Here is a 27,646-nt window from a genome sequence, read left to right as displayed (position 1 = left end):
ATGCAAGAAACTTACCTAGTTTTAAGTGATTTTGAGTAGTGGAATAGGACTATTTTGCTGCCTTGCATAACCTAAAGATTTGGTGCTTGATTGGTTGGTTATAGTCTGTTTTAATACAGGAATGTATTGAGGGGGGCTATAGACAATAGATATAAAGTTTTGGGAAAAACTTAATGGGTTTTACGAAATCTGTTAACTGTGACATAAATTGCTGAGTCATTGCTGTAGCAACTGGAACGAACCGAGGGGAATTAACCACCCAAATCTATTTTTCTCATGTCTGAAATCCACCCAGAATTCTTTCATTTTAATCTCTGATTTTTAGTTTAATTAATTTTCTCATTTACATTTATTTTCAGAATTAATTACATAAATTTTCTCTTGATTTGGTTACTGAATTGTAAATTGTTATTAGTTGATATTGCATTATTTTTAGTTTAAAAGTCCCTGTGGAGACGAACTTTGATACTGTATCACTGTATTACTTGATGTCGACTGTGTATACTTGCGCATATTTTAATCGTTAGAAAATTCACAACAAGTTTTTGGCTATCAAATATATATCTAATATATATATATATTTTTTTCTTTTTAATTTCTCTCTCTCTTTTTTTTTTTATGGGGTGCCATTGAATTTTTCTTTCCTCATTTTTTTTTTCTGATTTTCAATTTTGTTCTTTCCTCTCTTTTCTTTTTGTAAGGCACCCCAAGTTACAAATTGTTTAAGCATCCTTCAAGGAGATCGAGATCTTTACTCGGTTGACCTCGCCTCCCCAATAGTGTTTTAACCGCTGCCCGTTAACTGTGAACTCCCTCCCGGACTGATCTTCTCGAATTAAAACAGCTCCAAAAGGGTAGACTTCAGTCACTGTGAAGGGGCTCGACCAACGGGATTTTAGCTTGCCAGGAAACAGTTTCAACCTGGAATTAAACAACAAGACCTTCTGGTTCTTCTCAAACACCCGCTCCTTAATTCTTTGATCATGCCACTTCTTTGTTTTCTCTTTATATAGCTTGGCGTTTTCGTAGGCGAACAACCGCATCTCGTCCAACTCATTCAGCTGCAGTTTTCTTGCTTCTCCAGCAACTACAAGATCCAAATTTAACTTCTTCTACGCCCAAAATGCCTTATGTTCTAATTCCACAGGAAGATGACACGCCTTCCCGAAGACTAAACGATAAGGTGACATGCCTAGAGGAGTCTTAAAAGCTGTCCTGTATGCCCAAAGCGCATCATCTAATCGCTGGGACCAGTCTTTCCTGCTGGGATTCACAACTTTTTCAAGAATGCCCTTGATTTCTCTATTTGAGATTTCAGCTTGCCCGTTGGTTTGCGGGTGATAGGCAGTGGCGATTTTGTGCTTGACACTATATTTGGCCAATAGGGCAGCCAAGAGTTTGTTTACAAAGTGCGTCCCCTCATCGCTAATCAAAGCTCTTGGCGTACCGAATCTTGTAAAAACATGTTTATGCAGGAACTTCATAACCACTTTTGCATCATTCGTAGGACTAGCTACTGCCTCCACCCATTTTGACACATAGTCCACAGCCACTAGAATGTAGAGATTCCCAAAAGATTGCGGGACAGGACCCATAAAGTCAATGCCTCATACGTCAAACAATTCCACCTCCAAAATGCAATTAAGAGGCATTTCATTCCTGGCTGAGATGTTACCCACTCGCTGGCAGCAGTCACAACGTTGAACAAAATCGTGAGCATCCTTAAAGATAGAAGGCCAATAGTACCCTGACTGAAATACTTTGGCAACGGTGCGTTGCCCACCAAAATGACCGCCATAAGGAGCTGAATGGCAGTGTTCTAGGATGCTGGAAACTTCATTTGCTGAGACACATCTTCTCATTATATGGTCTGGGCATTGCTTATACAGGTACGGCTCATCCCAGAAATAAAATCTGGCATCATGTAAGAATCTTTTTAGCTGCTGTTTGTTTAAATCTGGTGGATGTACGCCCCCAACTAAAAAGTTTACAATGTCTGCATACCATGGTACCTGCTCTTGTTCCACAACTAGTAATTGTTCATCAGGAAAGGAGTCTTGAATTTGCAATTCTGCCTCTGATTTGCTGCTGTTATTGTGAGTTTCCAGCCTTGATAAATGGTCCGCTACTTGATTTTCAGTGCCTTTCCTATCTCGGATTTCTAAATCGAATTCTTGCAGCAATAGAACCCAACGTATAAGCCTCGGTTTAGAATCCTTTTTGGCTATCAAATACTTGATAGCAGAGTGGTCCGTGTACACAATAACCTTAGTCCCCACAAGATAGGATCGAAATTTTTCAAAAGCAAAAATCACGGCCAACAGCTCTTTTTCAGTTGTAGTGTAATTAATCTGGGCGTCCACCAATGTTTTGCTTGCATAGTAAATAGAATGAAAAATTTTGTTCTTCCGCTGCCCAAGAATAGCTCCAATCGCGAAGTCACTGGCGTCGCACATAAGTTCAAAAGGTAACGACCAGTCGGGTGCTGTGATCACTGGTGCTGTAACAAGGGCTGACTTCAATCTCAAAAATGCCTCTTTACACTCAGCAGTAAACTCAAAAGGCTTATTTTGCTCCAGCAAGCTGCATAAGGGTTTGGACACCTTTGAAAAATCCTTTATAAAACGCCTGTAAAAGCCAGCATGGCCGAGGAAACTTCTAATGCCTTTTACTGTGGTAGGGGCTGGTAGTTTCTCATTAACTTCCAGTTTAGCCTTGTCAACCTCTATCCCCTTGCTAGACACTTTATGCCCCAATACAATGCCCTCTTACACCATGAAATGGCATTTTTCCCAGTTCAACACTAGATGAGTTTCTTCACACCTCTTTAAGGCTTTTTCTAAATTCTCCAAGCAAACTTCAAAAGAATCCCCATAGACAGAGAAATCGTCCATGAATATCTCCAAGATACTCTCAGCCATATTCGAGAAAATAGCCATCATGCACCGCTGAAATGTGGCTGGTGCATTACATAACCCAAAGGGCATCCTCCTAAAAGCGAATGTGCCGTATGGGCAGGTGAAAGTAGTCTTCTCTTGGTCTTCAGGCGCGATAGATATCTGATTATACCCAGAATACCCGTCAAGAAAACAAAAGAACTCCTTACCCGCCAAGCGGTCCAACATTTGGTCGATGAAGGGCAAAGGGAAATGGTCATTTCTAGTGGCTTTGTTCAGTTTTCTATAATCCATACAAACCCGCTACCCAGTAACTGTGCGAGTATGAATAAGTTCGTTGCTGTCATTTGTAACTACTGTAACACCCCCCTTCTTCGGAACACATTGGACAGGACTAACCCAAGTGCTATCGGAAATCGGATAGATTATCCCATAATCAAGCCACTTAATGACTTCTTTTCTAACCACGTCCTTCATTACTGGATTCAACCTCCTTTGCTGCTCCACATAGTGAGTACAATCAGATTCCAGCAAGATCTTGTGCATACATAGCGCTGGACTAATCCCTTGAATATCAGCCATTGTCCATCCAATCGCCCTTTTATGCTGCTTCAGCAATTTCAGCAATGCCTCTTCAGCAACAGACTCCAGACAGCTAGATATTATCACAGGTAAAGTATCATTGTCGCCTAAGTACACATACTTTAAATGACTTGGCAGTGGCTTTAACTCCAGCTGGGGTGGTTCTTCAACAGATGGTTTGGGTGTCTGGATGTGCTTTTCTGGCAGATTTAGAGCTTCAAAGACTTTATTGAATTTCTTTACTGGTTGATAAGAATCCACCCATGTAATAATCTGCTCTTCCTCACTACTATAATCCTCCTCATCTACAAAAATCTGGGTACCCATAGCAGCTTTTTCCACACTTCTACTGATTCTTTCAGCCACTAAAGTGTCAACAACATCAACTCTAGAGCATTCTTCAACTTCATCCGGAAACTTCATGGCTTTGAATACACTAAAAGTGACTTGTTGGTCATTCACCCGCATAGTAAGTTCTCCGTTCTGTACATCAATGAGAGTACGCCCAACTTGGACTAGAACATCCTCGATTTTGCCCTCGGGATGAGCCATGGATCTGTCGGCAAGCTGTAATGTAACAGTCGTGGGTCGTGCTTCACCAATACCCAACTTTTTAAAGATTGACATAGGCATAAGGTTAATGCTGGCGCCCAAATCGCATAATGCTCTTCCAACATCTCTACCTCCACTAGAACACGGAATCGTGAAACTGCCAGGATCTTTTAACTTAGGAGGGATCTTGCTTTTCAACATCGCGCTACATCCTTCTGTGAGAGCTACAGTCTCAAATTCCCCCAATCGCCTTTTCTTTGTCAAAATATCCTTTAAGAACTTGACATAATTCGGCATTTGCTCCAATGCTTCGACCAAGGGGATATTAATATGCAGCTGCTTCAGTACATCCAAAAACTTTCTGAACTGACCATCCTGTTGTTGTTTGCGAAATCGCTGCGGAAATGGAAGGGGCGGTTTAGGACCAGAATTTACTGGAGCAGTTTGCTGACCCTTTGCTGTAGCAACTGGGCCAGTTTCAGCAATTTCCTGGGCAGTTTTGTTACTTGTTTCTCCTTCGCTTTGGATTGAAGTGGGCTCTCCACTACCCTGTATTTCCTCAGAATTTCCCAGATTTTTACCATTCCGCAGCTGAATAGCTTTACAGTGTTCTTTCCCATCTCTCCTTGGGTTTTCTGTATCACTAGGCAAAGATCCTTGCGGCCTAGTTTTCATTTCATTGGCTAGCTGGCCGAGCTGCATCTCAAGATTACGAAGAGAAGCTGCTTGGCTCTGTATTACTGCATCATTCTTAGCCATATACTCCCTCATTAGATTGTCCAAAGAATTCGGCTGGGTGTTTTGAACATGTTGTGAAGGTCTCGGCTGCTGTGAAAAACCTGGTGGATATGCTTGTCTTCCTTGTGCTGGTGCTGTGCTTGAACTTGCTCCTTGACCCCCCCATGACAGATTAGGATGATTCTTCCACGCTGGATTGTAAGTGCTAGAATATGGGTTGTTGTTGCGGTTGAAATTCTGATTACCCAGATAGCAAACCGAGGCTGGATTTGATGGGCAATTCTCAAAAGTATGCCCGTCCCCACAATACACACACGATACTTCTGCACTTTGAATGGCAGCAGCTGGCTGAATATTTCCTCCCAAACTCATATTCTTCAAGATGTTGGTCATTGAGGCCATTTGAGCTGTTAGAGCCGTTAATGCATCTACTTCAAGAACTCCCGCCACCTTTCTACTTGTAGGAGCTCTAGTGTTTGACCATTGATAGTTATTACTTGCAATCCTTTCCAAAATCTCAAATGCTTCGTTGTAAGACTTGGAAAGAATGGCTCTATTGGCTGAAGCGTCCAAGACCATTCGAGAGGCTGCATTGAGACCATTGTAGAATGTCTCCATTTGTATACAATGTGGGATACCGTGGTGTGGACATTTTCTTAAAAGCTCTTTGAATCTTTCCCACGCATCACTAGTGGACTCATCTTCCAGCAGCTGAAACGACATAATCTCACTTCTAAACTTTGCATTTCTGGTGGGAGGGAAGTATTTTCTTAGAAATTTCTCAGCCAAGTCATTCCAATTTGTAACGGAATCGGGAGGAAGGGTGTTGAGCCATGATCTAGCTCGGTCCCTTAAAGAGAACGGAAATAGCTTCAGCCTTAATGCTTCTTCACTCACTCCTTGAAGCTTAAAGGAATCGCTCACCTCCAAAAATGAACGAAGGTGGAGATGAGGATCCTCCGTTGGCATCCCGCTGAACTGCCCCACGGTTTGGAGCATTTGAAACATCACTAGCTTGAGCTCGAATTGAGCTGCTTGTATTTCTGGCCTCACAATGCCTGCATTTAGCTCATTAAACATGGGGGCAGCGTATTCCCGTATTGCTCTGGCTCTGTCATCTGCCAAAACAATGGGATTAGTAACTTGCTGGCCATCCCCCTCATCATCAACATGTTCAGCCATAGTGCCTCGGCTTTTAGCCTTTTGATCATTTCTCCTTTTTCTGAAAGTTCGTTCGATCTCGGGGTCAATAGGAGCAAGTTCACTGTCCTCTTGCTGGTTCATACACTGTAGGTACCTGAGTTTGCACAACCCGAACCAACAAGGTTAAAAACAATGAAAATAAACTGTAAAATAGTTGATAAAACAGAATTTAATTTTAAAGTCCCCGGCAACGGCACCAATAACTTGTTGTGAATTTTCTAACGATTAAAATATGCGCAAGTATACATAGTCGACAACAAGTAATACAGTGATACAGTATCAAAGTTCGTCTCCACAGGGACTTTTAAACTAAAAATAATGCAATATCAACTAATAAAAATTTACAATTCAGTAACCAAATCTTGAGAAAATTTATGTAATTAATTCTGAAAATAAATGTAAATGAGAAAATTAATTAAACTAAAAATCAGAGATTAAAATGAAAGAATTCTGGGTGGATTTCAGATATGAGAAAAATAGATTTGGGTGGTTAATTCCCCTCGGTTCGTTCCAGTTGCTACAGCAATGACTCAGCAATGGGTCAGCAATTTATGTCACAGTTAACAGATTTCGTAAAACCCATTAAGTTTTTCCCAAAACTTAATATCTATTGTCTATAACCCCCCTCAATACATTCCTGTATTAAAACAGACTATAACCAACCAATCAAGCACCAAATCTTTAGGTTATGCAAGGCAGCAAAATAGTCCTATTCCACTACTCAAAATCACCTAAAACTAGGTAAGTTTCTTGCATCAATTGAATGGGTTCAGCTAGACTTCCCTTTTCCAAGCTAGATCTAACTTAATAAATGCTAAAAATGGCCAGTAATTAACATTCACTTATCATTACAGCACATTCAATTGAACTATGACATAAACAACTTAACCATGCATTTAGAAATTTAGTTCATACATAAGGGTTCATAACCACCCAAATCTTTAGGGTGTTAGTTCATAGCTGAAATTATAAACATAAGACCAGTACAGAATATTTCCATGAAGTTTGAACAGAAATTGAGATGAGAAAATAATACAAAATTAAAGAGAAATAGAGATTAGAGAGAATTGAGTGTTGAGCTCTAGTCCCCCTTAGGCGTCTGCCTTCTTTTTCTCTCCTATTTTGTACTCCCTTCTTCTTCGTTCTTTCTGCTTCTCTCAGTACTTTTCTTCCGTGAAAATATCTAGAATTATCAAAAATGATGGGTGTGTCCTTCTATTTTCGGCTGCCTCCTCTTTAGGGTACTTGGTTTACCCTAATTAGTAAGTCAAAGTCAATTGTGCCCTCTTGTCCTTCGCCACACCATCCAGCTGACTCATTGTACAACATTCTCGCCACCTAGGCGTCACTTATTCTTCATTAAGTCCAGCTGGAATTTGTCACGTTTCTTCACTGGTCCTTGCCAATTGTTACGATAGGTTTGCTACAGCATTAAGAGTACAGCAACATGCTCTTTCCAGAATTGTTCCTCTTCATGGTCCAAAGTTCCCAATCACCTGCTTTAGCCTCCTTTCCTGATTAACATAAACACGAAACTACATAAATCACTAAGAAAAATATGATAATACAGATACACAATCCCTTGATACAAATATACACTAAATGGACACAATTACACTACTTACAACTCATTACTCTTTTGTTTTGGTTTGAAAATTAAGTTTAAAGATGTGAAAATAACTCTAAATCCTAGAGTTATCAATCATGATCATCTCCAGTTAAAATAATATCATCCACATACACTATTAAGATAACTACCTTTCCTTCCTTTGAATGTTTATAGAACATGGTGTGATCTGCTTAACTCTGAGTATATCCATGGTGCCTCAACACTCTACCAAAGCGCTCAAACCAGGCTCTAGGAGACTGCTTAAGTCCATACAAGGACTTTTTAAGTTTGCAAACTCTCCCAAAACCAACACTCTTTTCAAAACTAGGTGGAGGACTCATAAACACTTCTTCTTCTAGATCCCCATTAAGAAAAGCATTTTTAACATCTAATTGGTATAAAGGCCAACTAGAATTAACAGTAAGAGAAAGTAAAACCCGAATGGAATTTATTTTTGCAACCAGAGCAAAAGTTTCTTGATAATCAATTCCATAGGTTTGAGTAAACCCTTTTGCAGCAAGCCTAGCCTTATACCTTTCAATACTCCCATCAACTTTGGTTTTTATTGTAAAAACCCATTTGCACCCAACAATCTTTTTCCCCTTTGGTACTCTTACAATCTCCCAAGTACCATTTTTAATCAAGGCATTCATTTCCTCCATAACTGCCAAATTCCAATTCGAATCATCCAATGCTTCCTGTATATTTCTAGGCACAACAAGTTCTGAAATATTCGCAATAAATGCTCTATGGTTTTTTGACAAATGATTGTAAGAAATATATTTAGCAATAGGATACTTAGTGCAAGTACAGATTCCTTTTCTTAAGGCAATAGGAAGATCTAAATTGGTATTTTCTGGAATTACTCCTAGAGTAGATTCAGGTTTAGTAAGAGAAGTAGAAGTAGGAGAAGAATTACCTGAAATATTTGGAAGACCGTCGCTTAAAGCTTCCGTTTGACCATGTGCTGGGATGATTACCTGGTCTTTATTTCTTTCAGGTACATTTCTCCTAGAATAAACCAAAGGCTCAAGATTTCCACGATTTTTAATAACTCGTAGTATTTCCTTTTCTGACAAACCAATTTCAGATTCACATTCAATAGGTTGAGCTTAAGCTATTTCTAGAATGATATTAGGGAGCGGATCAATTTCCCAAAAAATTGATTTCACTAAAGTCTCCCGTGAATAAATTTTTTGGTAAAAAATGGGGTTTGTTCCAAAAAAGTAACATTCATAGTCATATGAAATCGTTTGGTAACAAGAGTAAAGCACTTGTAACCTTTTTTATTAGGTAAATATCCAATAAAAATACATTTTTCAGCTCTTGGTTCTAATTTGGACCTAGACCTTTTTGGAGTGTGAACATAGGCAGTACAACCAAATATTTTCAAAGGAATATCTGAATTAATTCTACACCCTGGAAATAATTTTTTCAAGCAATCAAGAGGAGTAGTATATTGTAAGACTCTAGTAGGCATCCTATTAATTAAATAGGAAGCAGTAAGAACAGCATCTCCCCATAAGTATTTTGGAATATTCATGTAAAACATCATAGCTCTAGCCACTTCTAATAGGTGTCTATTTTTTCGTTCAGCTAAGCCATTTTGTTCAAGTGTATCAGGACAAGAAGATTGCTGAATAATTCCTTTTTCCTTTAAAAAACTGCCTAATGTATTATTAAAATATTCTGTTCCATTGTCAGATCTCAAAATACTGATTTTACTATGAAATTGTGTTTCAATCATACAGTAAAAATCTTTAAAAATTTGAGCCACATCAGATTTTTCTTTCATTAAATAGACCCAACAAAGACGAGTATGGTCGTCGATAAAAGTAACAAACCATTTCTTACCTGAAAATGTGGTGACCTTGGAGAGTCCCCAAACATCGCTGTGAAAAAGGTAAAAAGGTTGAGAATGACAATAAGATTTTTTAACATAAGTGATTTTATGGCTCGTGGCCAATACACAACTTTCACATTGAAAAGATAAAGGATTTAATTTTTTAAATAAACCAGGGAACAAATGTTTCAAATAGGAAAAACTAGGATGGCCCAACCTATAATGCCATATCATTATTTGATCAAAAACAGAAAAAGAACTGATACTACTAAGTCCTTGAGCAATTTTATTAATAGATAGAGTATCCTCAAAATAGTAGAGACCATTAATCATCCTAGCACTGCCAATCGTCTTCCCCGAGCGTTGGTCCTGGAAAAATACAATGAGATTCATAGAAAACAACACAACAATTAGAATCTCTAGATAGTTGACTAACAGATAAAAGATTACAATGAAGTTGTGGAACATGGAGAACAGATTTAAGATCTATTCCCTCAGATATTTTAACAAGGCCTTTTCCCGCAATAGGTGCGAGAGTTCCGTTGGCTATCCTAACCTTTTTATTACCTGAACATGGGATATAGGATTCAAACAGTTTAGAAGAATTTGTCATATGGTCAGAAGCTCCAGAATCAATTATCCATGGAGTAGAATTTAAAAAGGAATGGAGAGCATATTTTTCAATACCTGTTTGTGCCACAGATGCAACAGAAATACCAGATGATTGCGGATTGGATTTCAGCAGCTCATGAAGATGAACCATCTGCTCTTTTGTAAAGGGAAGAGCTTCAGCCTCATCTTGTTTTATGTCACCAAGTTTGAGATTCAACTCAAAAATTTGAGATTGATTCTCCAAATCAGAATACATCTTATGAACATTATCCCACAATTCCTTAGCAGTAGGATAACACATATAGTTTGAACTAATCTCCTCCTCCATAGAATTAACCAGCCAAGTCATAACCATGGAATTTTCTGCATCCCTTGTAGCATAAGCCGAGTCATCCTCCTTAGGTGCCTTCTTATCACTCGTCAAATAGCCCATCTTCCCGCGTCCTCGCATGTACATTCGAATCGATTGAGACCAGCGCAAAAAATTATCACCATTAAGACGAATGGTGGTAATCTGAACAGAATGGGATTCAGAAACATGTTTAGAGGATTTAGGGGTGTTAAGGTTGATAGGTTTGGTTGGTGGGATAGTAGTGGACTCATGGGAGGTATCTGACATCGTGGTGAGAGAAAGAGATTAGGGCCGGCTCTGATACCAAGTCAGAAATAGGGAAATTTTCTGATATATTATTTTATCGTGAATGATACAATATATACACATATAAGAGGTTGCCCTAAAACAATACAATAATATTCTACTTTAATGTCAAATCACCCTATCATTGATAATATAAAACCATTCTCGTAATCTATAAAAAAAAATTGGATATTTATTTAATTGTTGCCCATGCTTATTCCTCTCCACTTTTCACACGTGATTGGCAAAGGTAAATAATATATTATGTCCCTAATTGATAGGTCATTCATGTCCACTATTACAAAAGTATAGTTGTCATTCAAGTGCTCTATTTTAATAGTAAATGGTCAATCGCTAGCACTATTTAAACAGTAAATGGTCAATCGTCTCTACTGTTTAATTGAATTGTCTTCCTTGTCTTTTTCTCTCAGTCAAATGTACTATTATCTACAATTTTCCATGTCATGTTCTATAAAGTTCACTCCTCCCCAATCATCAAAATTAGTATATTTAATAAATAATTAACTTATTTTATGCTGTCAAAAAAGGAATAGCATAATATTACAAAAATAGAGAAATTAATATCAATGCATTTTTTTTCAATAATCTCACACCACCTTTAATTATTTTTCCTATAATACTATACACAGTATTCCCATAATTTTAAATAAAAAACGATCCACCAACTAGTGATCATGCAAAATGAAAGATAATTCTTGAACTCCCCCCACGTGCAATATTGCAATAGTCTATGGTCATTCGGTTCCACTATTTATATGAAAATTTATTTCTTATCTATTAACAAAGACTATCATTCCTAAGATTTTGTACTATTATTATGATATCATATGTTTGTCTTGATATTTGTGTTTGTCCTCATCTATGATAAATATAAGTAACATTCTATACTATTTAAGTTGTACAATGGTGTCATCCTCGCATGCACGTAATTTTATTTGTCCTCTTCTATCTCATGAAGATCAATTTAATTATATACTATTTAACTTGTACAATGGTTGCATTCTCACCATAAAAAGTACTTACACGTTGTACTACTTACCCATGTGAGTTGTCAAAATCACCCATGTAATAACAAGTTAAAAAATAATTACCTATGAGTCAATTCTGTGAAGTTGAAACAAGAATTAAAATAATTTATTTTTTGGCAATGTTGTTGGGAAAAAGTTAGAAAGGAGTGAAAAATTACACATAAAATTGGTCCACGTTTATAATATTGTAAAAAAATAACAAATTTTAGTAAATCATTTTAACAATAAATAAATTTTCTAACTTGATTTTGAAAACAATAAAACATAATATTAATATATTTATTTTGCAAAAGCCATGAAATCATCTTGTCATCCTGATTGTTTTTTCATGACTTGTTTAATTTTTTTTTTCAACAAGACACATTGATTGTTAATCTAGGGTAATATTTTAATATAAATACGACATAACAAACATTTAAGAGAGAACAAAGATTCCATTAGAGAGAAAACATTGCTTAACAAATGACAATAATATTCTAAAGAAAGAGAAGGAATTGAAATACATATTCTGATATATGTAGTTCATTTCTCAAACAACGAAAAAAAATATTAATAGATAATACTAGATGAGCCACTAAAGTTGGCTGATTAGTTGGTTTAGGGTGATAATATCTTGCCCCATTTCATCCACCAACCTCTCTAGAGAATATACACGATCTTTTAACGAGTCAAAAACACATTGCATCTCGTTGAACTTGCCATTAAGTTGATTGACTGCAACTTCAATTTCGTCGTGCTTCAATTGCAGTTGATCATAAGCAAACTCCACTTCTTGCGCGGCCCCGCAAACACATCTTTCAGCATCAGCATACCTATGGCAATGGGGAACGTCGGGGCAGTTCTGGTTGCATTGGTTGTTGGTGTCCATAGATGAACGTTAGGAAATAACTACCAAAAGAATTAATAAGAATGGTTGAATGTTTAGATGGATGATTGTGGTTGAAAAGTTTATCTAAATATTCAACCATTCTTATTAATTCTTTTGGTAGTTATTTCCTAACGTTCATCTATGGACACCAACAACCAATGCAACCAGAACTGCCCCGATGTTCCCCATTGCCATGGGTATGCTGATGCTGAAAGATGTGTTTGCGGGGCCGCGCAAGACGTGGAGTTTGCTTATGATCAACTGCAATTGAAGCACGAAGAAATTGAAGTTGCTGTCAATCAACTTAATGGCCAGTTCAACGAGATGCAATGTGTTTTTGACTCGTTAAAAGATCGTGTATATTCTCTAGAGAGGTTGGTGGATGATATGGGGCGAGATATTATCACCCTAAACCAACTAATCAGCCAACTTTAGTGGCTCATCTAGTATTATCTATTAATATTTTTTTTCGTTGTTTGAGAAATTGTAGAGTCCAAGAACTTTACTTAGCTAATTACTTAGTAGTATTACAGTATGTATAGTATTATCTTTGTTATTGTGGATTTTTGGTTCAGACCGGGAATTATTTGGACACTCATAGTAGTACTTATAGATTTTCTATGTTTAACCTATAGTTTAAGAATATTAAGTAAAACCTAAGGTTTGATTATATGACTGTTATTAAGGATAATATTTGTTATATTATAAGGTTTAGATATCAACCAATAGGATTTTAAGCACATGTTATGAATGGGTAATTAAGGATTTAGTATTTTTGAGGATTAAATTAAATAAGGGTAAAGTTTGAATGTTATAGGGTCAGTCAGCAGCTTTGAATACGTTGAAGGCTTAGTCAAGGCTGTTTACTCCATTCAAACTTAGCTAAAAATGTGTAATTTCGTGTTTAAATATTCAGTGTGTGCCGATATATCGCATCACGTAGATACGGAAAACACGAGACGATGCACGGTCGCCTCGGGCATACTGGCCCAGGCGATATATCGCCTACAGGGGGCGATATATCGCCTCCTCCAGCATGTTTTCAAACATTTTTGAATTCTTTTCCCTTCAGCCATTCAAACTCCTTCATAAGTCCAGCATCTTTTGAACGAGTCTTCAGCCTCTGCTGAACGATTATTCAAATTATTTTCACCTAAAAAGCCATTATTTTTATTCAAGTAAAATCAAGATACGTTCATTCCCAAACTCTATAAATAGGACCTAGTACCCGACCATTATTCACCTTTTGCTCTAAGTTCAGAAGCTGCTAGTGTTAGGTGAGTGTGAGAGTGTAAACACCTGGTTTGGGAAAATCATAAGCTTAAACATCATAAGCTTATCAAACACTTTGGGGAGTGAGGTTCTATAGTATTTCGGTTGTGGTGTAGATTGGTCTTTCAAGTCTTTGAGGTAAACCAAAACTCTAGCTCATTGTTTTATGTTATTTTCTTTCTCATAGCCTTCTATTCAGTTCCCTAACCTCATTCTTATTTTGGTTAGGAAAACTAAGTTCTTGAGCACATAAGTTTCGGTAAGCATGCTTTTCAAATGGTTTAGTCTTTCCATCCCTTTCATTTCATCTCTTTTCTTCTTTAGACTCACTCTTTCTAATGGTTATTAGGAGTGTTCCAAAAAGTCCCAACTCAGTCCACATATCCCGGTAACTTTGGTAAGGAAAATAGGCTAGAATCTATATGTTTTATGCTTATGTGTTATGTTATAAATATGTTATGATATGTATGTATGTATGTTTGTAGGCTTGGGCATATGACCCATATGGCTAACAAGACCCCAAATGGGTTATGGGCATATGACCTACTTAGCTAGTAGGATCCCACTAATCCCATGGGCATATGCTTGTTTAGTCTATGGGACCCCAAGTAATAACAGCCATTATAATAAGTGTATGTTATAAGTATTATGGTAAGTCTTTATGTTACTTATGAAATTATGTTTATGACTATGTGTCAGATTTTCCTTGCTGGGCATTAGGCTCATTCCTTTTTGTTTTATGTGCAGGAAAATAGCTTTAAGAGGCGGTAAGATTCGTGGACGCTTAGAGGATGTGTATCGATGGTGAATGGAGTCAAGGGGCCGAGCGTTATTCGATTCGAGGATGTAGTTACTGTTTTATGTCTTTTTATGGTTTTACATGTATTTTCCGCATTTCTTATGTAATGTCTTTTTATTAAATCATGTATTGTTTTTAAAGACAATGGGATCCCATATCCTTTTTGGTATTTATGTAAGTAACTTTTATTTCTACAAGTTACCTAATAAAATTATGGTATTTTTGCAAATGTAAGTTTTAGTAAGAAATTGTATGTATAGTTTCGTTAATGGTCCAAAAGTCTAGATTAGTGGGTCATTACAGAAATGAACTCATATATCATAATATGTATTTCAATTCCTTCTCTTTCTTTAGAATATTATTTTCATTTGTTAAGCAATGTTTTCTCTTTAATGGAATCTTTGTTCTCTCTTAAATATTTGTTATGTCGTATTTATATTAAAATATTACCCTAGATTAACAATCAATGTGTCTTGTTGAAAAAAAAATTAAACAAGTCATGAAAAAACAATCACGAAGACAAGATGATTTCATGGCTCTTGCAAAATAAATATATTAATATTATGTCTTATTGTTTTCGAAATCAAGTTAGCAAATCTATTTACTATTAAAATGATTTACTAAAATTTGTTATTTTTTTACAATATTATAAATGTGGACCAATTTTATGTGTAATTTTTCACTCCTTTCTAACTTTTTCCCAACATTGCCAAAAAATAAATTATTTTAATTCTTGTTTCAACTTCATAGAATTGACTCATAGGTAATTATTTTTTAACTTGTTATTACATGGGTGATTTTGACAACTCACATGGGTAAGTAGTACAACGTGTAAGTACTTTTTATGGTGAGAATGCAACCATTGTACAAGTTAAATAATATATAATTAAATTGATCTTCATGAGGTAGAAGAGGACAAATAAAATTACGTGCATGCGAGGATGACACCATTGTACAACTTAAATAGTATAGAATGTTACTTATATTTATCATAGATGAGGACAAACACAAATATCAAGACAAACATATGATATCATAATAATAGTACAAAATCTTGGGAATGATAGTCTTTGTTAATAGATAAGAAACAAATTTTCATATAAATAGTGGAACCGAATGACCATAGACTATTGCAATATTGCACGTGGGGGGAGTTCAAGAATTATCTTTCATTTTGCATGATCACTTGGTGGATCGTTTTTTATTTAAAATTATGGGAATGCTGTGAATAGTATTATAAGAAAAATAATTAAAGAAGGTGTGAGATTATTGAAAAAAAATGCATTGATATTAATTTATCTATTTTTATAATATTATGCTATTCCTTTTTTGACAGCATAAAATAAGTTAATTATTTATCAAATATACTAATTTTGATGATTGGGGAGGAGTGAACTTTATAGAACATGATATAGAAAATTGTAGATAATAGTACATTTGACTGAGAGAAAAAGACAAGGAAGACTGTTGCGTAAATTTAAGTAATTAAAATGTGCAAGTATACACAGTCGGCAACGAGTAATATAGTAGTAAGTGAGTATCGTCTCCACAGGGATTTCAAATTAAGCAAATGCAAAACCAACTAAATAACAATTTAAAAGTAAAAGGAATTATGAGAATGAATGTAATATGGATCTGAAATTAAATGGTTGCAATTAATTCTAATTAAAATATAGCTAAGATGTCAGCAAAATTTAATTCGAGAAAAGTGTCTATGGACTAATGGATCTGAATGGCTATTTCCCCATATGTTGATCTGCCCAGTTGTTATAGCAATCGTTCAGCAATTATGCACAGAGTTAACAGATTTCTAAATAAGCCAGTGAGATTTTTCCAAAACCCACTGAGGTAATTCCACAACGTAATTCAATACATTCGTATATTAAACCAGGTTGTAAAACATGCAATTACACGCCAAATCTCAGGTTATACAAGGTAGCAAAATATTCCTATTTCACTCACTAAGAACTACCTAAACATGGTATTCCTCTTGTATCATTCAAGTTAACTCTACTAGATAGATTCTTCCCAAAATCAGATCTAGCTAATTAAATTGTTAGTCATGGCCAGCAATTAACAATCATTTAACATTCATCTCACTTGAATGAACAAAGGCAAATTACTAAACTCATGTATTTCAATTAATAAGTCATAACATAGGGTTCATAGCTATCCAAATCTCAAAATGATTAGTTCATGTCTAAACTGAAAATTACAATCCTATGTAAAAGATAGTTCATCTATGGTAACAACAGTTCACAGATTAATCAAAATAAGAGTATACACTACAAAAGAAGGAATGTAGAAGAAAGAGAGAGTAGTAAAGTCTTGTGCTAAAACCCTCTTCCTTCCTAGCCGTGAGCTTCTTTGATCTTTCCCTTCTGTGTATCTCTCTGTTTTTTCTCTCTTTTTTTCTATACTCTTCTTGCTGAAAAAATGTATATTCCCCCACGTACTGTGTCCTCTACCCTTCTATTTCGGCTGTCCTCTCTTCTTGGGGTACTTTCATTTTCACCTTACCCTAATTAGAAAGCCCATTTCCATCTTTGGTCCATTACTCCTTGCCACCTCAGCCAGCTGAATTAATTCTTTAAATGGGTGCCACATAGGCGCTAAAATCAGTAAATAACTGCAGCTGGCTTTTGTCCACGTCAGTCTTCATTTTCCAGATTTTCTAACATTTTGGCCTACAACATTCGAGCAGCAATTCCAACTTTCTGTCCCCTTTTTCTTTTGATTCCCTTGATTCCCTTGGCGAGTTTAAGGTTCCTTCCCTAGATAACAAAACACACATATTTACATAAATATTTACAATTACTACCAACAAATCACAAGACTCTTGAATTGACACACTAATTAGAAAATAAAGGTAAAAACTAAACAAACTTACAATTAACAACACCCTCATTACTCTTTTCACCCAAAATTCAAGTTCAAAGTTAATAAAAATAACTCTAAATCATAGAGTTATCACACCCCAAACTTGGCATATTGCTCGTCCTCGAGTAATGAAAAACAGAAGCAAAATAAACACTACAAACACTAAGACAACAACAAACACAGATTTGTAAATGAGAGTACTGATCAATCAATCATAGCTTAGCGAAGAAAATGCTCTCAGAATTATGTGGAATGGAATGATATGATGGTAGTGAATATGCCTTGACTTTATATGTCTCAATCTCATTTTAAGTGCTATTGATATCACTAATGCCTCCCAAAAGTAACCCAATCACTAGAGTGCGCAAATACTTCCCACCAACACCTTGAATTCCTCTAATAACTACCCTTGATCCTCAAGTTTAAAGATATCTGCTTCCATAGGTTGAATTAGTGTAACCCTCTCCACTAATGTAGTCTAGCTTTACCCCCTAGATCAAAAGGATTTTACTAGGCTTGTAATGTAAGGCTTAGGTTAGGGTAGGATAAAAGGTAATATTTCTATGGCTTATAACCTAATTACCTCAACTGATCAAGAACCTTTCTTCTTCTCTCAAGCTCTCACCCAAAATGCACTCTTAACCCACAAAAATTAATTAATTTCAGCTCTAATTCTCTTGCTATTTTTATTTCCAAATTCAACTAGAACAATAGAAAGAAGCCTCCAACATTTTCTTGGATAGGGGGTTGTACACCCCAAACTTAGTTTTGGGTGGTACATCCCAAACTTAGCTTCAAAACTGCCTCTTTCTCTCTTTTTTTTTTGTTTTTTTATTATTATTTTTTTTTTAGTTTTGTTTTTTTTTGTTTTTTTTACTAAACTCATTGTAACAGTAAAGATATATATATATATAGCAAGAGAAATATGAATATTTATGTGAGCTTATTCCCACACACCCCAAACTTAATTCCCATCATTGTCCCCAATGTGGCTAATAAATGAAACTTGGAATAGCTCACCACATGGCTAAAAACTAACCCCACTCACCCCAAACTTACTGCAAATAATTTGTTCTTGATAAATTTCAGCAGCTAGGTTTGGTTAATGAAAGTTAAAAATAACAATTTAAACAGGGGGTTATCATTAATGAAAGGTATTAAGAAAGAATAGACCAATTAGCTCAACTAAGGGTGACTAAGGGGAATTAATATACAATGGGAAAGCTTGAAAGGCCCAAACATCCAAGGATGGCCTAGATCATTTCTAAGTGGTAAAGCTAGCTAGGATTTCGCCTCAAGGATTACACTAAGCAATTCTAGAAGCTTAAACTTTCTCAAGATGTTGGTTATTCTAGAGATCCAAAGCATGGTGGGATAGCACAAGCACACAACTATTGAAAGAATCGCTAATAGATGGCATTAAAGATAGCAATAACACCTAAACTAGCATATTTAACACATAAAATCAGGGCATAACACAAATGGAGGAAGGGGGATGATATCATCATCGAGCGCTACGCTAAGCCAGACCAAACAACAGTATCTCTCAAGCACAAATACAAACAACACACAATCACAGCTATTAAAGTTCAATGCTAAAACACAATTTAAACAACCTAAACTAAAAACACAATAAGAACAGCCACAAAACACAAAATAACAGAAAATAAAATAACAAGGAAAGGAAACCCCCTCTACTCGGAGTCCTCGCCATGGGACTCCTCTTTGTCATCAACATTGTCAGTCCAAGGATTCAAAATCTGATCTGGGAACGCTGGAAATTGTGGACCAGCTTTGGGCAGAGCCGAAGGAGGTCGACCCCAGCCATATGTCCTCTGCTCCGCCTCACTGTCCTGCGCAAGTTCCGTGTTCTTCCAGCGTGGGTAACTCATGCTTTGGGTCCATTCTCGGCTATTGAATCCATTAAACAGGTTTTGTTTTCTCTGAGGCATTTGGGTACATCATTGTGGTCTGTTATTCTGCTTAGGGGTCAGCTAGCATTTTCGCTACTTGTCCACAATTTCCAGCGTTCCCAGATCAGATTTTGAATCCTTGGACTGACAATGTTGATGACAAAGAGGAGTCCCATGGCGAGGACTCCGAGTAGAGGGGGTTTCCTTTCCTTATTATTTTATTTTCTGTTATTTTGTGTTTTGTGGCTGTTCTTATTGTGTTTTTAGTTTAGGTTGTTTAAATTGTGTTTTAGCATTGAACTTTAATAGCTGTGATTGTGTGTTGTTTGTATTTGTGCTTGAGAGATACTGTTGTTTGGTCTGGCTTAGCGTAGCGCTCGATGATGATATCATCCCCCTTCCTCCATTTGTGTTATGCCCTGATTTTATGTGTTAAATATGCTAGTTTAGGTGCTATTGCTATCTTTAATGCCATCTATTAGCGATTCTTTCAATAGTTGTGTGCTTGTGCTATCCCACCATGCTTTGGATCTCTAGAATAACCAACATCTTGAGAAAGTTTAAGCTTCTAGAATTGCTTAGTGTAATCCTTGAGGCGAAATCCTAGCTAGCTTTACCACTTAGAAATGATCTAGGCCATCCTTGGACGTTTGGGCCTTTCAAGCTTTCCCATTGTATATTAATTCCCCTTAGTCACCCTTAGTTGAGCTAATTGGTCTATTCTTTCTTAATACCTTTCATTAATGATAACCCCCTGTTTAAATTGTTATTTTTAACTTTCATTAACCATACCTAGCTGCTGAAATTTATCAAGAACAAATTATTTGCAGTAAGTTTGGGGTGAGTGGGGTTAGTTTTTAGCCATGTGGTGAGCTATTCCAAGTTTCATTTATTAGCCACATTGGGGACAATGATGGGAATTAAGTTTGGGGTGTGTGGGAATAAGCTCACATAAATATTCATATTTCTCTTGCTATATATATATGTGGGACAGTGAGGCGGAGCAGAGGACATATGGCTGGGGTCGACCTCCTTCGCAAAGTTCGGGGACGGGGTTTGTTTTGGGAGGCTCACGACAAGGGCTGGGCCGAGGCCGTGGGTTCGGCTGCTGGTGCGTGGGTGTGATGGGTTCGTGGTGTCGTGGTGGAGAGTTTCGGTGCTGGGTCGTTGGCTGGGTGAGATGGTGAAGGCGACGGGGTGGCTCGGAGTGGTGAGGCGGTGTGGGGCAGAGCTGGGTGATTTGGGCGAGTGGGTTTCGTTGCCGTGAGTTCGTGGTTCGGGGGGGGGGGGTCAATGGATTTCTGGGTCGTGAGTGTGGAAGATAAAGAGGTATGGGGTATTAGGTAATATACTAATATATATATGATAAAATAAAAATAAAATAGATAAAATATAAGCAATATACGAATATATATATATTTATATATGATAAAATAAAAATAAAATATATATATACCGTAAATATATATATGATAAAATGAAACTAATATATATATAGTAAATGGATAATATATATTAAACTGATATATATAGCTTTTCTCTCCCCCTTTTTTATTTTTTATTTTTTTATAAAAAACCTCAAAATTTCTCAGAAAAAAATGCTCCCAGTTGATATAGCAAAGCTCATAGCATAGCATTTTTCCTCCTGCAACCCTGTTAAATGCTGAAGCGATGCTATAACAACTGGGACTTCCGGTTTTTTTTTGAAAATTTTCTGCCTTTCACCAAACTTGCCCAGCTTCCCATATTACAGCTTCTTTTCTTCCACCTGCAATAAATCATTACAAACACCAGCAAACACACTTAGTAACCTCAAGAAAACACCAGTCTATCTATATAGTATATATATATATTTTTTTTCTTCTATTTATTTATATATATATTTCTTTAAAAATGGTGATACACCCCAAACTTAGTTACATATATTATTTATTTACACTCTGTCTCTTTCACTCATGGGTTGCCCAAGTGTGATACATTAAATACATGGCAACCCATAGTCCTTCTACTTCAAGCATCCTTCAAACTGATGGAGGTCTTTGCTCTATCGACCTCCCCTCCAAGGTAGTGTTTAAGTCGCTGCCCATTCACCTTGAATACCCTCCCGGATTCATCTTCTTTGACATCTACAGCTCTGTATGGGTACACCTTAACTACGGTGACTGGTCCCGACCAACGGGACTTGAGCTTTGCCTGGGAACAGCTTCAGCCGCGAGTTGAAGAGTAATACTCGCTGGCCTTCTTCAAACACTCTATGCTGAATTCGCTTGTCATGCCATCTTTAAGTCTTCTCTTTATACAGCTTGGCATTTTCATACGAAAACAGTCTCATCTCCTCAAGCTCATTCAACTGTAACATGCGGGCTTCTCCAGCAGCGTCAAGATTAAGGTTCAGCTTCTTGAGGGCCCAAAATGCCCGATGTTCCAGCTCGACAGGCAAGTGACAGGCCTTCCCATAAACCAGCCAGTAGGGGGACATTCCGAGAGGTGTTTTGTAAGCTGTACGGTACGCCCACAACGAATCATCTAATCTCTGCGACCAATCCTTGCGGTTAGGATTTACAACTTTTCAAGAACCCCTTTTATCTCTCGGTTTTACAACTCGGCTTGCCCATTAGTTTGAGGATGGTAGGCAGTAGCAACCTTGTGTTTCACACTATATTTGGCCAACAAGGCTGCTAGGATCTTGTTCACAAAGTGGGTACCTTCATCGCTTATCAAAGCCCGTGGGGTTCCAAACCGAGTAAACACTTGCTTATGGAGAAACTTCATAACCACCTTGGAGTCATTTGTGGGACTTGCTACTGCTTCAACCCATTTCGAGACGTAATCCACCGTAAACAAAATGTAGAGATTGCCATAAGATGGTGGAAATGGCCCCATGAAATCGATTCCCCAAACGTCAAAGAGTTCCACCTCAAGAATGCAATTCAGCGGCATCTCATTCCTTGCTGAAATATTGCCAACTCTTTGGCAGCGGTCACATCTTATTGCAAAATCATGAGCATCCTTGAAAATGGTAGGCCAATAGTAGCCCGATTGAAAGACTTTGGCAGCTGTTCTTTGTCCCCCAAAATGTCCACCATAGGGAGAAGAATGATAGTGTTCTAGGATGCTTGCAACTTCCTCTTCGGGCACACAACGCCGCATCATTCGATCCGCACAATGCCTGTACAAGTAAGGCTCATCCCAATAGTAGAATCTCACCTCATGGAAGAATTTTTTAAGCTGCTGTTTAGTAAAATCTGGGGGCTGTAATCCACTCACCAAATAATTAACAACATCGGCATACCATGGAGCAGTCTCTTGAGTTAAAACCAGCAGCTGTTCATCAGGAAATGTTTCTTGAATTTGCATTTCATCTTTACTGTCACCACTTGCTTCCAGCCGAGATAAATGATCAGCCACTTGGTTTTCAGTGCCTTTTCGATCTCGAATTTCTAAGTCAAATTCTTGCAGCAAAAGAACCCAACGGATAAGTCTTGGCTTGGCATCTTTCTTGGGAATGAGGTACTTGATTGCTGAATGGTCGGTGTAAACAATCACCTTCGTTCCCACAAGATAAGACCTGAATTTTTCAAAATCAAACACCACAGCCAGCAACTCCTTCTCGGTGGTTGAGTAATGTATTTGAGCATCAATTAGTGTCTTGCTTGCATAATAAATAGAGTGAAAAATCTTCTCTCTTCGCTGCCCAAGTACCGCCCCAATAGAAAAATCACTAGCGTCGCACATTAGTTCAAATGGCAAAGACCAATCGGGGGCAACAATGACTGGAGCAGTAACTAATGCCTTCTTCAAAGTAAAAAATGCTTCATGACAGTCTTTAGTAAACTCAAACTGGCGGTTTTGTTCCAGCAATGAACAAAGGGGTTTTGAGATCTTCGAAACATCTTTAATGAACCGCCTATAGAACCCCGCATTCCCCAAAAAACTTCTAATGCCTTTTACAGTTGTCGGTGGTGGCAATTTCTCAATCACTTCCATCTTTGCCTTGTCTACTTCAATGCCCTTATGAGAGACTTTATGGCCCAAAACTATGCCTTCCTTCACCATAAAATGGCATTTCTCCCAGTTGAGAACCAAGTTTGTCTCCTCACATCTCGCTAAAACTCGCTCCAAATTAGCCAAGCAACTGTCAAAAGACTCCCCAAATACTGAGAAGTCATCCATAAAAATTTCAAGAATATTTTCTGCCATGTCTGAGAAAATCGCCATCATACACCTCTGAAAGGTGGCTGGGGCATTGCATAAGCCAAACGGCATCCTCCTAAAAGAAAAGGTGCCGTAGGGACAAGTGAATGTCATTTTTTCCTGGTCTTCCGGCGCTATAGAAATCTGGTTATAACCTGAATATCCGTCAAGAAAACAGTAAAATTCTTTTCCAGCCAACCGATCCAACATTTGGTCAATAAATGGCAGCGGGAAATGGTCTTTCCGAGTGGCTTTATTAAGCTTCCTATAATCCATGCAAACTCGCCAACCAGTCACCGTTCTTGTGGGAATCAACTCATTGTTATCATTAGTCACTACTGTAACTCCTCCCTTTTTAGGGACACATTGAACTGGGCTGACCCAAGAGCTGTCTGAAATCGGATACACAATGCCATAATCCAGCCACTTAATCACTTCTTTCCGAACTACCTCCTTCATGATGGGATTCAACCTTCGTTGCTACTCAATAGAGTTATTACAGCCAGCTTCTAGCAGTATTTTATGCATACAAAACGTCGAGCTAATGCCTTTTATGTCTGCCGTAGTCCAGTCGATTGCCCTCTGATGCTTCTTCAACACTTCTAGCAGTAAACATTCAGCTTCAGCTCCCAAATACGCTGAAATAATCACAGGCAGCGTTTCATTGTCCCCCAAGTAGGCGTATTTTAAATGGCTGGGCAGCGGTTTCAACTCCAGTTTTGGTGGTTCTTGGATAGAAGGCTTTGGAGGCTTAAAATTCCCTTCCGACAGATTTAAAGACTCAAAGTGCTTGCTGAATTTCATGGCTGGTTTGCTGGACTCTACCCAAGTGACTTGGGACTCCTCCTCTTTGCTAAATTCTTCATCATCTTCAAAGATATTCACCCCCAAATCAGCCTTGCAAATTTCTTTATTAAAAGTTTTAGCCACAAGTGTCTCAATTACACTCAATCTAGAGCATTCTTCTATGTTATCCGGAAACTTCATGGCTTGGAAAACACTAAAGGTCACTTGTTGATCGTTCACCCTCATGGTAAGTTCTCCATTTTGCACATCAATCAAAGTCCTCCCTGTGGCAAGAAATGGCCTCCCCAATATTATGGGTACTTCTCGATCCGCTTCATAGTCAAGAATGATGAAATCAGCTGGGAGTATGAACTTGTCAACCTGCACTAGTACATCCTCAATCTTCCCTTCCGGATGAGCCATTGATCTGTCCGCTAACTGCAATGTAACTGTGGTTGGCCGAGCTTCACCAATGCCCAGCTTCTTGAAAATAGACATAGGCATTAGATTAATACTAGCGCCCAAATCGCATAAAGCTCTTCCCACATCTCTTCCACCAATAGAACATGGAATCGTAAAACTGCCGGGATCTTTTAATTTAGGAGGAATTTTGCTTTTCAACATAGCACTGCAACCTTCTGTTAGAGCAACTGTTTCGAACTCACCCAGCCTCCTTTTCTTTGTCAAAATATCTTTCAAAAACTTCATGTAGTTGGGCATTTTCTCCAAGGCTTCCACTAAGGGAATATTGATATGGAGCTGCTTCAAAACATCCAGAAACCTCCTGAATTGCCCATCTTGCTGTTGTTTTTTAAAACGTTGAGGGAATGGTGGAGGTGGCTTGTGTAAAGTCTTTTCTGCAGCAGAATGCTGACCCGATGCTGTATCAACTGGGCTGAATTCAGCAGCTGAACTTGCTGGTTTTTTACTCATTTCCCCTTCAGTTTGGATTGAAGTGGGCTCCTTGCTGCCCTTTGTTTTCTCCTCATTAATTTCCAGAATTTTTCCACTCCGTAGATTAATTGCTTTGCAGTGTTCTTTACCATCCCTCCTTGGATTCTCGGTATCACTAGGCAAAGAACCTTGGGGCCTATTTTTCAGATCATTGGCCAGTTGCCCCAACTGAATTTCCAGATTACGAAGAGAAGCTGTTTGGCTCTGAATCACAGCATCATTCTTTGCCATATAATCTCTCATTAAACTCTCCAAGAAACTGGATTGAGAGCCTTGAGATTGGTGAGGTTGTTGAGCCCTTGGCTGTTGAGAAAAACCTGGCGGAAATGACTGTTTCCCTTGTGCTGGCGCTCCACTTGAACTTGCTCCTTGACCCCCCCATGACAGATTTGGATGTTGCCTCCACGCTAGATTGTAAGAGTTTGAATACAGATTGTTGTTGCAGTTGAAATTTTGATTACCCACATAGCAAACCGAGGCTGGATTTGATGGGCAATTCTCAAAAGTATGTCCGTCTCCACAATAAACACATGAAATTTCTGCACTTTGAATGGCAACGGCTGGCTGAATATTTCCTCCCAAACTCGTATTCTTCAAGATGTTGGTCATTGAGGCCATTTGAGCTGTTAGAGCCGTTAATGCATCTACTTCAAAAACTCCCGCCACCTTTCTACTTGTAGGAGCTCTAGTGTTTGACCATTGATAGTTATTACTGCAATCCTTTCCAAAATCTCAAATGCTTCGTTGTAAGACTTGGAAAGAATGGCTCCATTGGCTGAAGCGTCCAAGACCATTCGAGAGGCTGCATTGAGACCATTGTAGAATGTCTCCATTTGTATACAATGTGGGATACCGTGGTGTGGACATTTTCTTAAAAGCTCTTTGAATCTTTCCCACGCGTCACTAGTGGACTCATCTTCCAGCAGCTGAAACGACATAATCTCACTTCTAAACTTTGCATTTCTCGTGGGAGGGAAGTACTTTCTTAAAAAAAAATTCAGCCAAGTCATTCCAATTTGTCACCGAATAAGGAGGAAGGGTGTTGAGCCATGATCTAGCTCGGTCCCTTAAAGAGAACGGGAATAACTTCAGTCTTAGCGCCTCTTCACTTACTCCTTGTATCTTGAAAGAATCGCTCACCTCCAAAAATGAGCGAACATGGAGATGAGGGTCTTCCGTGGGCATCCCACTAAACTGCCCAACTGTTTGGAGCATTTGAAACATGACAGGTTTGAACTCAAACTGGGGTGCTTGAATTTCGGGCCTCACAATGCCCGGATTGAGCTCGTTGAACATAGGGGCAGCATATTCTCTTATTGCCCTGGCTCTATCATCCGCCAAGACAATAGGATTAGTCATGTTTTGTGCACCCTCTTCTTCTTCTCCAACATTTTCAGCCATGTTGCAGCGGCTTTTAGCCTTTTGTGCCTTTCTCCTTTTTCTGAAAGTACGTTCAATTTTGGGGTCAATAGAAGCAAGTTCAGATTCGTCTTGTTCGTTCATGCACTAGATTAAACCTGAGAAACGCACAACCCAAACAAGAAGAATTAGAAACAAACAGAAATAAATTGCAAAATAGTTGATAATACAGAATTTTAATTTTCAATCCCCGGCAACGGCGCCAAAAACTTGTTGCGTAAATTTAAGCAATTAAAATGTGCAAGTATACACAGTCGGCAACGAGTAATATAGTAGTAAGTGAGTATCGTCTCCACAGGGATTTCAAATTAAGCAAATGCAAAACCAACTACATAACAATTTAAAAGTAAAAGAAAAAGGAATTATGAGAATGAATGTAATATGGATCTGAAATTAAATGGTTGCAATTAATTCTAATTAAAATATAGCTAAGATGTCAGCAAAATTTAATTCGAGAAAAGTGTCTATGGACTAATGGATCTGAATGGCTATTTCCCCCTATGTTGATCTGCCCAGTTGTTATAGCAATCGTTCAGCAATTAGCACAGAGTTAACAGATTTCTAAATAAGCTAGTGAGATTTTTCCAAAACCCACTGAGGTAATTCCACAACGTAATTCAATACATTCTTATATTAAACCAGGTTGTAAAACATGCAATTACACACCAAATCTCAGGTTATACAAGGTAGCAAAATATTCCTATTTCACTCACTAAGAACTACCTAAACATGGTATTCCTCTTGTATCATTCAAGTTAACTCCACTAGATAGATTCTTCCCAAAATCAGATCTAGCTAATTAAATTGTTAGTCATGGCCAGTAATTAACAATCGTTTAA

General features: G+C 37.7%; 2 protein-coding genes and 2 non-coding genes across 8 annotated transcripts in view; 3 read left to right on the top strand and 1 right to left on the bottom strand.

Moving 5' to 3' along the window:
- Positions 1–14,901, top strand: part of LOC133778506 (E4 SUMO-protein ligase PIAL2-like) — a 45,801-nt gene extending 30,900 nt beyond the window's left edge. For 3 of the 5 annotated variants that reach the window (XR_009869118.1, XR_009869119.1, XR_009869117.1), the window contains one exon: positions 14,610–14,901. Coding sequence is in view for 2 of the 5 variants with exons in the window: in XM_062218461.1 (XP_062074445.1) it covers positions 12,712–12,861 (150 nt within the window). In the remaining 3 variants the exon portion in view is untranslated. Of the gene's footprint in view, positions 1–12,470; positions 12,606–12,711; positions 12,877–14,609 lie in introns of those variants that run through there. The other 2 variants (XM_062218461.1, XM_062218462.1) reach the window with 2 other exon arrangements.
- LOC133781248 (small nucleolar RNA R71) lies at positions 5,404–5,510 on the top strand. Its single transcript, XR_009870034.1, has one exon. It is a non-coding gene; the product is annotated as a small nucleolar RNA R71 (small nucleolar RNA).
- A 9,227-nt stretch (positions 14,902–24,128) lies between the features above and the next one.
- Positions 24,129–26,006, bottom strand: LOC133780137 (uncharacterized). The gene has a single exon (XM_062220011.1). It carries the CDS (start codon positions 26,004–26,006, stop codon positions 24,129–24,131), a length of 1,878 nt encoding a protein of 625 aa, XP_062075995.1.
- Positions 26,007–26,237: 231 nt separating this feature from the next.
- LOC133781278 (small nucleolar RNA R71) lies at positions 26,238–26,344 on the top strand. The gene has a single exon (XR_009870061.1). It is a non-coding gene; the product is annotated as a small nucleolar RNA R71 (small nucleolar RNA).
- Positions 26,345–27,646: the final 1,302 nt, after the last annotated feature.

The sequence above is a fragment of the Humulus lupulus genome, chromosome 5 (genome assembly GCF_963169125.1).
Source record: "Humulus lupulus chromosome 5, drHumLupu1.1, whole genome shotgun sequence".
NCBI classification, from domain to species: Eukaryota; Viridiplantae; Streptophyta; class Magnoliopsida; order Rosales; family Cannabaceae; genus Humulus; species Humulus lupulus.
This window is presented reverse-complemented; position numbering and strand designations above follow the sequence as displayed.